This window comes from Eleutherodactylus coqui, chromosome 2, assembly GCF_035609145.1.
Source record: "Eleutherodactylus coqui strain aEleCoq1 chromosome 2, aEleCoq1.hap1, whole genome shotgun sequence".
In the NCBI taxonomy this organism is placed as follows: Eukaryota; Metazoa; Chordata; class Amphibia; order Anura; family Eleutherodactylidae; genus Eleutherodactylus; species Eleutherodactylus coqui.
Genome location: NC_089838.1, coordinates 156,736,505 through 156,748,931, shown reverse-complemented (window position 1 = coordinate 156,748,931; position 12,427 = coordinate 156,736,505). Strand labels below are relative to the sequence as shown.

The window sequence follows — 12,427 nt, the reverse complement described above, 5'->3', positions numbered from 1 at the left end:
TTTTTTTTTGTTTTTTTTTACTACGTTTGCACAATAAAAGCAGATATTTCTAAAGAAAACCTATTGACTCTGCATTGGTGTATTCTAAGACCCATGACCTTTTTCTTTTTCCGGCAATGGAGCTGTAAGGTCTTGTCTTGAAGGAAGAGTTATAGTTTTATAAGTACAGTACATATGACTTTTGAATTGTTTTGTCTTGTATTTTTTGAGAGGCAAAAAAAAAGTTAAATGCATATGTTTCTAAACTGGATATTTTTCTTTCAATTAAACTTCATTTTACTGTGTTTTCTTGTTTTTTGTTTTTTTTTCAATCCCTCAACTAGACTTGAAGATGTGATTGTTGAATTGCTAGTATAGTACACTTCATTGCTTATGTAGTGCATTTTACTAAGTCTACCATAGCAGCCTGTTAGACTCTGCTGGAGGTTGGGTCTAATAGGCTGAGCTACATGACAGACATAGAGAACTTTATCAGGCTTCAGGCTGCTATGTGAACCTTTCAATCACACAGCGGAGTGCCTGTGGGTGACAGAAGCCTCCTTCCTCTTGTCATCTGCCTCTATCGCCAGGGTCCAGCATTACAGCCCCCCATGGTCCCATTGTCTGTTGTGAGATCTGACTTCAAATGTCAGGTCAGTGCTGCAGCATCCCGCTCTTTCTCCTGGCATTGGTGCTCACATCCTGGGCGCTATGATGTTAGGAGAGTTAAATCATGACACTACAGCCTCTGATTGGTTGCAGCGGTCACCTGACTTCTGGTGTCATCAGCTGTTGCAACAGACATCGGGGCCAAATCGGGGCTGCAGCCTCGAATTCCAGAGCTGGAGAAGGGTTAAGTACTGTTCAGTTTATTTTATCACAGTGAGCACTATAGGATGCCAGAGGGGAAGAAAGCATGGGGTGCTTGTGAGATGTATGTTCAGAATACTACTTTGGGGTGTATGTGGTTTTAATAATATGGCAGACCTAAGGCTTCCTAGTAAAGTCCTGGTTTTGGATTCCAAATGTCTAGTGCAAGTTTGTTTACTGTTTAAAAAAAAAAAAAAAAAAAAGTAGTCCATTTTAGAAGAGGTCTGATCTTTAGGCCGACTGCAGACGGCCGGGTCAGATCCGGCTGCGAGAATTCTCACAGCCGGACCAACCCGAGCACCTGCAGAGAGCAGCGCGGAACTCACCCGCTCCCGCTCTTTCATGTGCCAGCTGCCGGGCAGCCGGCGCACGCGCAGAGCGGAGCCGGCGGCCAGTGAGTGACGTCTCTGAATTAGAGCATGCCGCGGTTTGTTTTCTGCGCGGGATTTCGCGCAGACAAACCGCGGACGTCTGCATAGGATTGCGTGTTGTAATGCAATCCTATGTAGGCGTGTACGGGCGGAAATTCTGCGGGGAACCCCGCCGTGGAATTTCCACCCGTCTGCAGGATGGAGATTAGACTTTGGATGGAGATTAGGTTGCACTTAGCTGATTTTTAATTATTTATTAATTTTTTTTGGGGTGGGGGGGTGGGGGGGGGGTTGTACTTGCAAGGACAAGAAAGATGCACTACGTAGAGTTACTGTGATCTCAGGGTATATCCTGTGCTGGATTTTGCACATTATTTAATCTGTTTTTCTTCACACCTTTTTTCTTTTTTTTTTTTAATTGTTGCAGAAAACTGCCAAGCCAAGTTTGACAAAACTTCTACATACAAAGAAGAGCAGTAAGTAAATGTCAGATTATTCATCGTATTGTCAAGAGGATGGACTTGGAATTTCTAGTGAATAACTAACTTATTTGTTTCTTCTGATGTAGTTATTGAAAAGGGTAGTTTTACCCCAGTACAGCCTAAAGGCTTTCTGGAGAGTAAATCAGATAGTGGAGAAGACTCTGTTCATGATAGTGAAGATGAAGGTGCAGACATTTCGTCCCCTCCTAAGCCTTTTCCCCAAGCCCGCTCCTTACCTCATCCTGTGTGCATTAAGCCTGGTTCTCTTGCAAAACCTTCGCAGGTGGCTTCTGCTTCCCTCCTCGGAGTAAATAAGGTAAAATGTCTATTAACTACACAGTTACTGCTTTTATTAATTAACTTTATTTTGGGTTTTTTTTCTGCCTGCTTCTGGACTTTTGAAATACATCAGGAAAAGGCAAGTCAGAGAATCAAGGCAGGAAAACGTCAAACGCAGAAAACATCGTCTGTACTAAGAAGCAAGGCGACGGTGAAAAGTGCGAGGATGAAGAGGCACAGGATGGCGGTGAAGCGTGCGAGGGTGAAGAGTGCGAGGATGAAGAGGAGCAGGAGGACGGTGAAGAGTGTGAGGATGAAGAGGCGGAGGAGGATGATGAAGAGGTGCAGGAGGACGGTGAAGAGTGTGAGGATGAAGAGGCACAGGATGACGATGAGTGTGAGGATGATGAACAAGATGTAGAAGAAGAATCTGAAGACCGTGAAGAGGGGGAAGAAGACTGTGAAGTTGAACAAGATGAAGATGAAGATGAAGATGATGATGATGATGATGAGGAAGAGCAGGGAGAAGAAGAAGAGGGGGATGATGTATCTGAAAGTCATGGAGATTGTTCAGAAAAAGAATGTGATAAACGTTTTGGTGAAGATGGTGAAACCTATATGAAATGCTGCCAGAATGAAGCTGTTAATGTTCCAGAAGGCATTGAATGCACTTCTGTATTTGGCACTAATATTGAGTCGGATGATAAGGAAAGCATGGAAGATAATCAGTGCTCTTCTTCTAATATTGCACTTGCTAGTAGTAATCACAACTACATTGAAAATACTGCTCAGGACACTAAAGATGCTGAAGCTTGTCCAGTTACTAACGAAGTTCCAGTGTCACTAATATTTGGATTGCCTGAATTTGATGATGAAAATGAAACTTCCCCATTGGAAAGTGAAGTGACCATGTTGAAAAGTTGCTTTAGGTCACATATACCAACCAATAAACAGGTTTCTTTTACCAATACAATAGAGGAATGTAATCTAGAAACAAGCAAATATATCCAGCCATGCATTGCTGTAGACCAACTAACGAATGGAGAAGGTGTTCATGACCAAGAACATAATAGCATTTCTCAATCGTCCTGTGAAGTAATTGAACAGTTAGATTCCAATACTAGAGTGACCAATACGGCAGGTGTCCAAGCCATACATACTAGGGTATTTGGAAAGCAAGTGAGTAAACTTCTAGGCCCATAATTCTTTAGAGCAGGGTTCCCTAACCTGTGGCTCCCCGAATGTTGGCAGCTGTAAATGCTAATTGCCCTGGTCATAGAATTGCTAGAACTTGCCACACTATAATAATCATTTCAATTGCTCACTTCTTTAATAGGATTTTCTTTCTTGTAATACTTAGTGTTGCTCAACACCACCTATTGGCTTGAAGTTGGCTCACAACATACATAAGGTTGGGGACCTCTGCTCCAGAAAATGTGTGTGCTTTCCCTTTAGTAGTTTGTAGATTATAATTTTCCCCCTAGAATACGTGCCGTTTTAGTGTCACTTCTCTCTTTTTGTGATAGTTTGTGCGCTTAGACTTTCCAAGGATAACAAACCTAAGTTTTTGTAAAAAATAATATTGTAGACACTTCTACACTCCCCTTTGGGGAATAATTTGCTGTCTTCCCATATTTAACTTTTGTGATTTGGCCTGGTGGCCTGTATATCATTTAACTACTAATATCCTCTCTAAAGGCCCATTTACACTGAGCGATGATCGCTCAAAGATCGCTGAAACGACAGTTTGAGTGACAGATTTGAGCAATCATTTAGCATAAACTATTAAGTAGCTACTCAGCTACTTAATAGCTTATTAGCGTGCAAATGAAGCCTTAGCTGAAAGCAGGTAATAGCCCGAGGGCTCTTATCTCCATTCAGCTCCTTTGTTCTACAACTGGAAACTATGCTATTAGCACTACCCGTGGAGAAGTCAGCGTGCAGTCCTGAGAAGACCGCACAACGATTTTTAGGTTGACCTGAATTTAACGATCAGCTAGCAGTGCACGATGGATGCGCGTTTAGACGCAACGGTGATTGCTCAAATGATCACTTTTTAGTGATTTTTTTTTTTTTTTTTTTTTTAAGGGATCATTGCTTCGTGTAAATGGGCCTTTACTGGGTACAAAACACTTGTTACTTTTTACAGTATGTGACCTTTTATAAAAAGCTTAAAGGGGTGTTCCCATCTAGGCCAGACATAGCCTAGATGGAAACGCAACTGATTACGAGATAGGTTGATGGAAACAACTGAACTTGGCTGACCTACTCTGCCTCCATTACTTGCATACAAGTCACTGGTGTGTGTGGTACAGTAAGCTATGCTGTTTCCGCTCAGAAACAGAGCAGCTCACTGTGTTGTGATGTTTGTTTAATTCCTATTGACTCCTTGGTAGGGGGAGTTATAGAAACAGCAGGGTGCTCCGCTATTTCCATCCTCCCAACCAATGCATTCAGGTTGGCCAGGTGTGGTGGGGTCTTTCAGAATTTAATGGCCATTAAGTTAACACAAGAGGTGTGTGTTTTTATGATTAAATATGAAAATATGTTCATTAGTCATATTATTTATCTAGAAAATCCTACATAAAATTGTTCAGTTTGTTGGGGTTTCAGTGCAGACTGCTTTTTCTTTCTCAGGATGAGTCATTTTCTGGCGATGAAGTTGACGAAAGCCCTAAGGAATCTGTTAGAGTAGATGATATTCCACCAGAGAAGATACAAGCTAGTGGAGATGGCATTGGCAGAAAAGGTTTGTATATGTGTATTGTGACTAAATGCCTCAACTGAAAGAACCAAATATTTCACAGTACACCGCTCTGTCTATGGACCAGTTAACATAGAGGCAACTCCTTGGGTGGTTTTGTATATAACAAAGCCCATACAGACTACTTGCCACCAGTCCCTCAGGGACCAGGTTTTTCAGCATTAAGTTGCAATTTTGGTTAACATTTAAGTCTTGGTGGAGCGAATACCAAACCTTAATCCCATATAGATCTGTCTTAAATGTACCAATCTAGTATAATCGGTCTGCTGCAATATATATGGATCTTGCAGTCACAGCCAAAGAAGGAATGTCCATTATTAGCTATATAATACATCTCTATTAGTACTTGTGCAATAACCTCAGGCAAACACAATGCATATGAATAGGGTTTTGAAATTGCAATACACACACACTGGGGGAGGGGGATGGATTTGAGTGCATACTGCTCATTTTAAAGTCTCTAGAATACTGTATTCTGCCGAAGACGTACTTCAGATTTGTACATTAGGTTTGTCATGTTAATGCATGTGGATTTACCTGGAATTTCACATGGTTACCTGAATCCGACCTTGTATTTCATTATCACATTTTCTTAATTGCATTTTTCTTTGTCATTTTACTGGTAGAATATGCTGGACAATGATGGAAAATGTAAATTCCCCATAGAGCTATGTTAGAATTATGTGAACATTATCCCACATGTAGCTACTTATGCAGCTGTTTACGTTTTTTACCATAACCCTACACTTAACCAGCAATAATAGTTTTATTTACATCCAATCTCTGGCCCGAACATGTCAGCTGCACCTCAAGAACATCGCAAGAATCCACTCTTTTCTCACTGTGGACACATTAAAAACGCTTACTGTTGCCCTCATCCACTCCCGCCTCAATTATTGCAACTCGCTGCTGATCAGCCTCCCCTGCGCCAGACTCTACCCTTTCCAATCCATCCTGAATGCGGCAGCCAGGCTCATCTTCCTGTCCAGCCGCTACTCGGACGCCTCTGCCCTGTGCCAGTCACTGCACTGGCTGCCTGTCAAATACAGCATTCAGTTAAAACTCGCTACCTTCATCCACAAAGCCCTCCACAGTGCAGCGCCCCCCTATATTGCCTCCCTCATCTTAATCCATCACCCAGCCCGGGCTCTCCGCTCTGCTAACTAAACCAGACTAAGCACCCCTTTAATTCGAACGTTTCATTTCCACCTCCAGAACAGCACCGGTCCTCTGGAACGCACTACCAAAGGCTATCTGGGCAATCCAGGACTCGCAGAACTTCAGGCGTGCTCTAAAAACGTACCTCTTAAGGGAGGCATACGGCAGTCCCTAAACAAACCCCTCTGTACTCCGCCTGATAACATGCTCTCTGCCCTAGTGACTACAATCCCTGCTAGCCATCATAAACCGCTCCTGCAGTCATACTGTTTCAGCCGTCACACGGCTAAATGTTTGACCATTGTCTGTGTATAGCATCCCTCACTCCCCACTTCGCCATACCGTGCACATCTCCAGCCCCTTTACCTTCTGTATCACCCCACTATTCGTAGTATGTAAGGTCGTTGGAGCAGGACCCTCACCCCTATTGTTCCCATCAACTGATTACTATGTAACCGTGGTTCTGTAATGTTTGTACTTTTGTCTTTTTGTATTCCCCTGTCTATGTAAGCGCTGCGGAATATGATGGCGCTATACAAATATAGATTATTATTAATTAGCCATAGCATTTCTAGTCACATTGCATAAATTCTGTACCTTGTGGGTAATCCGAACAATACTCCTATATGTACTTTTTATGTCTGTAGTTGCATTAATGACAGAGCTAGGATTTGAAGATGATGATGTGGAATCACCTTGGGACTCTGAGGTAGGATTGTTTCTGTTACATCATTCTCTCCTCCATGTTTAATTTTCTACTACTACCTTGCATTGAATTGGTTTGGCAATGTTGCATAGTGGATCTTCCAGGTTCAGATACTGGATTTGCAGGGGACCTTTCAGGTTCCTTGTGCTGCCCTAGCTGAAGGCCGCACAATATAGTGCAAACGCTCTGATTTCAGCAGTCTGTCTTTAGCATTGGTCCGTGCAGCAGGTCTTCAAAACTTACATTTGAAAGTGTTCACTACCAAGCCCGATGTAAATCTGATGATGCTCATTGATATTCCTGTCTCTCCATATGCAAAGTAATATTGTGAGACCTCCCAGTCAGCAGCTGGAGAGCAGAGGGAGCATGAATATACGACTATTCGAGAGTAACATTGAACTCTTCTTGGGCCGTGTGCTGCTCACTTGCAAATGCAAGTTTAATAAAAACAACCGCTACATGGGCCAACATAAATGATAACTGCTGTCACTATATTGTGCTGCCTTTAGCCAGGGCACCATAAGGGGACCCTGACAGGTTCCCTTTAAAGGGATTGTCCATAGGGATGTGTATGGTTCTGTACCTCAACTCCATTGAAATGAAAGGGAGCTGAGCTACAGTAGCAAACGCAACCCATGGACAAGGGTGGCGTTGTTTGGAAGAAAGTAGCTATGTTTTTCTAGCACTGGACAGCCCCTTTATGCCGTTTTACTGTTGGTTTGCATTTATAAATGCAACCTTGCAAAACAAGGGGAAACCGCCTCTGTCTGCAGATTATACACCCCTAACATTTTTGTAGAGTTGAGCTTTTCGTAAAATTCGAGAGCTCTACTCGAGTAACGAACCCCATTGACTACAATGGGAGACTCGAGCATTTTTGTATGTGGAACGCCGGGTCCCAAGCTTTTTTTTTTTTTTTTTTTTTTTTTCTCGGTTCCCTCTCTCCCTGCCAGCCAGCCAAAAAATTTGCCATTGATGCGCACGCTGCGGCGGTGAGGGGCCAAACGGGCACGTCACAGCAGGGAGGAGCCAAAAACTGGGGCGGAGTCAAAACGCCGTGATGCTCGTTCGAGTAACGAGAACCATCGAGTACGCTAATACTCGAACGAGCATCAAGCTCAGCAGAGTACGTTCGCTCAACTCTAGTCTTTTCACATCATGTTTTTGTGGCACATGCTGGCTCCAGAAAGCGGCATGCGAATGGAACCTGGACATCTCTATCTCATCATTTTTTGTTTTTTTTATCTGGCAGAAAAGCTCTGAGGTCTCCATCTCATATGCTCCCTTATGGTGCTTTTCAGGTTCCATCACCATGCAGTTTTCTGCCTGGAGCACCAAACCAACCAGCGCTGGATGTGAAAAGCCCCAGCAAATTCAAACTGATATTTTCTGGTCTGTTGCTAATAAGTTGGCGAGAAACTACTGAGAAATGTATATGAAAACTAGCAAATAATACCAAAAAACAAATTAAAGTGAAAACCTCATTCCCACCCAAAACAACTTATAGTAATAGAATTACCATTTTTCTAGTTTCTCTGCAAATTATCAGATAGTATTTTATATTGACAAAATATAAGCTATAAAATTGTATGTATTTTGTTTTTCACTGTTATTTTTTTTTTGTATTCATTTTAGTCTGCATCAGAAAGCCCAAGAAAACAATCTGCCAGTGATGTGGCTCCACCTTCTGTCCAGGCCCATATGCAGTGTATCTCAGAAGAATCAAATGAAGGTGTGGGCTCATTTTATTCAAGTTGCATTCTTGACTAAATACAATAGCGAATGTCCATTTTTTTAAATGTATTTCAAGTAAAGCTTCAATCAAGAACAACTTACAGGGCCACTCTAGTGAAAACATATTCATCCATCCCTGCACCCCCTCACGTCTCCTTTGCATCTTGCAGTCACTTCCATGCAGTGTAGCCTCCTGTCTGATGCTAATTATGTACCATCCTGATGCTGAGATCTCTCTCTGCTCACTTTCTCTATGCTCTGCTAATATTCCCATGATGAACCAACACAGCATCACATGACCAGCTAGAGCCAGTACCATCTCTGCTTGCTAGGAGGACACTGCCAGTACCTTTTCTATATTTTATATTCACATTAGGAAACTACAGACTATAATTATACAGCCAGGAGGATGAGTTGTGATCTCCTTCTTTCTAATTGTGTGACAGTAGCCTCTCTGCATCAGTAGTAACTGTGATAGGAGTTTTTGTTCCCTGCCCCCTGCTCCCTGACCCCACCTATGAAGAGCTTGTGTGATAAAGTATATGCAATATCCTCACACAGGAATTATGCTGACTGAAACACTGACTTTTTGAAAGAGCATAAAGCTAAGTAAATCTTAGGTGGTCTGAATTAGAAAGCGTGAAACGTTTTCAAGAAAAGTAAAAGGAATTTAGATTTATCGTGGATTTTCGTGATAATTTTGGAGATGCCCATAATAACATAATGTGTCCGTACTGCTGAGAATGTGGTTTGTTCTGGGCTTCACTTTTATTATCTAGAAGAAGTCTTTAAATATAATTTCTTTGTTGTGAAAGAATGTTGTCTTGACTGTATGTATATGGAAAAATGTACTAGATATTTTGAGCTCTCAATTCTCCTTCCTTTACTAGATATGTATTATTGTCCTTCTTTTCCTAAACAATCAAGAAGCTATAAGAGACCAGATGAGGGCTGGCACATTAGGCAGAGGGGTATGATAAACTTTATATAAAGCCAAATCCATAAGCTATCTTTTCAGCAATAACCAACTCCGAATTTCTGCAGTACTAATTCTCTCTCACTGCTTGTATACAAGACTCTGGGATTTCTGTGTCTTTTTGTGTTTTTGCTCGTTTTCTGAATGTTATTAGGCAGATTAATTGATATTTTTCTGTCTTCTGCAGAGGCTTCTGACAACAGTATAGCTGTAAAAGCACTAGAAATCAAAAAGGTATTCACTATCAATGACACATTTTTTTTTTATGCTAATATGAGACAGCACCTAAAAAGGGTCTTTTTTTACTTGTACGTTTTTATTTATTTTTTTTTTTTACACCATTCTTGTCCCTCTGGGGGACTTACGCCATACCAGTTCTGATCGCTGTAATAAGGCATTGCAGGACTTCTCTCCTGCAATGCCTTATTGCTTATACAGCAATCAGAGACACTGGCAGTACAGGTCGCTGGGATCTGGCATCCTGTTAGTATAGTAACCAGCCGGGCTCTCTGCGATTTTATATCGCGAGAGCGCGGCAACTTTACAGAGGGAGCGCGCTTCCTCTGTGAGCCCTTTTTACGCCGCGATCTACATAGATCTTGGCAGGGAAGGCCGGCTATCAGGGACAGCCGGTCCCGCTGCCGGATATCGCTCGATCTCTCATGATCTCGCGCTATCCCCAGGACGTAAGTTTATGCCCTGTTGCGGGAAGTACTCCGCTGCCAAGACGTAAACTTACGCCCTGGAGCAGGAAGGTGTTAATAGCTGTTACATGTTTTCATATCACTGTATGAGTTTTGTTTTTCTTGTTTTACTGCAGGACTCCTTTTTACAAACTAATGAAGGTTCCACTTCTTCTAACTTTTTTAAGACCACTTCTGAAAAAAATAAACCAGGTAATCCAGATGCATTTAAATGAGCTGTTCGTGTGGTAATCAAAATCTGTTTACATATATAATTGTTCTTGGCATTTTTAGATCTTATGGCAGACTTGGGGTTGGATGATGCAGATGATATTGAAGGTAATATATGTCAATTTTATATCCACATGAGTTATTATCTAGAGGTTCATCATAGTTTAACTGCCATACACTTCCTTTCTGCATTTAGATTGTAAGCGCTTTCTTTTGTCTCGCTGTTTGATTATTAGCTTTGATATCTTACTGTGTTTTTTCGGTTCACCAATTTTTAAGGGTTTACACTGTATGGTACATTATATTGTACTGTTAAAAAAAAAAAAACTTGTCTTGCAAAAATAAGTGCTCATATGGTTATGTATAGTGCATTATAAGTGTGTGTGTGTATGTATGTATGTATTTATAAAATAGTACATTAAAAGCCCTCACTGGCTGACCGACTGACTTGCCACTAATTGTACAAACATATAATTTGGCTCAACCATTCTTCATTTCCTAAATAGGTAAAGTAAAGGTGGTCACAACTTGATTATTCAATGCTAAGTACAAAAGTATTGGCACCCCTATGTAATGTGCCTAAGCTAATTCTTTAACACAAACCTGCAATTTGGCACAACCATTCTTTAGGTCCTAAATAGGAAAAGTAAAGGGGTTATAACTCGATTATTCAATGCTTAGTGCAAAAGTATTGGCACCCCTGTGTAATGTACCTAATCTAATGCTCTAACTTTCCAGTGTCGTACAAACATGACATTTAGCACAACCCTTCTTTAGGTTCTAAATGGGAAAAGCAAAGGGGTCACAACATGATTATTCAATGCTAATAGCAAAAGAAAGTGCGTCCCTATGTAATGTAACTTCCTGGTGTCATACAAATGTGAAATTTGGCGCAAGCATTCTTTAGGTCCTAAATGAGGGGAGTGGGAGGGGTGGCACATTCTGCAGAGGGAGATGGGTACATGCAGCCTGGGGAGAATCTAACACTCCTCTATGTGTAACATATTTTTTCCTTGGTTACTCTAAAGGAACCTTGACTTCTTCATAAAATTTTCTGTGCGAACAACACGTAAACACTTGTAGCAAATTAACTTGGGCGAAGCCAGGTATATCAGCTAGTGTATGTATAAAAATTTTACATCTTATTACTATTATTATACCAAAGTATGCAATTTTCAGTTTTTTTCCCAGTTAGAGATGCATTGTATTTTTCCTTTTCCTTTGTTTACATATATTCTATTCTACTTTTGTTTAGATGCTTCAGACTGGGATTCAACCAGCCATTCATTTAAATGTGGAACACACTTTTCACAAAATGTGAATTCTTCCCACCATAAACTACATGAAAATACATCTCCACAGGCAGTTAGTGATAAAATGACATTAAAAGATAATGTTGGTTTGCATCCAGCATTTCTGTGTTCAGTATTGGAAGACAAAAGTGAGGATCATATTCAGTCAAGACAGAATAATTCACAAAGCATCCCCAAAGACCTGTTGGAGCAGCCTCCGAAAAGCCAAGCTGGTAAGAGCCTGATTTTGCATATGTTTGTATCATCTGCTGGGATCTTGGTTGTTGAATTTATTAGGCTTTCTAGTAAGTTAGCGTTTGAGGGTAAAGGAAATCGGAAAACTGGCAGACTCAAAATGTTAAGTCATTTTGCAAATTTTTTACACTGAACAGATGTGTTCAAAAAGTATCAAACCTAAATTTTTTTGTACGTAAACGAAAGAAGCTAGGGAGGCGTGGATTGGTGCATGTATTTAGGCCACCCTAATACGCATGCTTAGAATTTTTTTTCCTGCCCGCAGAAGCTGCCAGTTGCCGGCAGGCAGCCGATGGGTGAGGCAGTATAAGTGATTGCCGTCCGATCTTTCTTTTTTGACAAAATGACCGAAAAACTTGAACAACGCTACTGCATTAAATTTTTTTGTAAAGCTTGGCGATTCCCAAGTGGAAATGATCTGAAAGAGTTCAAAGACCTTCAGGGACGAAGCAATGGGCACCACACAAATAAAGGAGTGGTACAACTGCTTCAAAGATGGGCGCACATCACTGGAGAGTCAGGCTTCCTACTCTCCCAACATGACTCCATGTGTCTTCTGGCTTGTCCCCAAGCTGAAAATGTCCATGAAAGGAACCAGATTTCAGTCCAGAGGAGACCTCATGCAGAATGCGACGGACTAGCGATGC

The 12,427-nt window shown here is 41.4% G+C and overlaps 1 protein-coding gene across 5 annotated transcripts in view; it reads left to right on the top strand.

Moving 5' to 3' along the window:
- Positions 1-12,427, top strand: part of ANKRD26 (ankyrin repeat domain containing 26) — an 80,365-nt gene that overhangs the window by 28,291 nt on the left and 39,647 nt on the right. For 4 of the 5 annotated variants that reach the window (XM_066591824.1, XM_066591822.1, XM_066591821.1 and 1 more), the window contains exons 9-18: positions 1,648-1,696; positions 1,789-2,018; positions 4,619-4,730; positions 6,551-6,612; positions 8,245-8,341; positions 9,234-9,314; positions 9,507-9,553; positions 10,140-10,215; positions 10,297-10,341; positions 11,489-11,758. In XM_066591824.1, coding sequence (XP_066447921.1) covers positions 1,648-1,696; positions 1,789-2,018; positions 4,619-4,730; positions 6,551-6,612; positions 8,245-8,341; positions 9,234-9,314; positions 9,507-9,553; positions 10,140-10,215; positions 10,297-10,341; positions 11,489-11,758 — 1,069 coding nt within the window. The remainder of the gene's footprint in view (positions 1-1,647; positions 1,697-1,788; positions 2,019-4,618; positions 4,731-6,550; positions 6,613-8,244; positions 8,342-9,233; positions 9,315-9,506; positions 9,554-10,139; positions 10,216-10,296; positions 10,342-11,488; positions 11,759-12,427) is intronic. The other variant, XM_066591823.1, reaches the window with a different exon arrangement.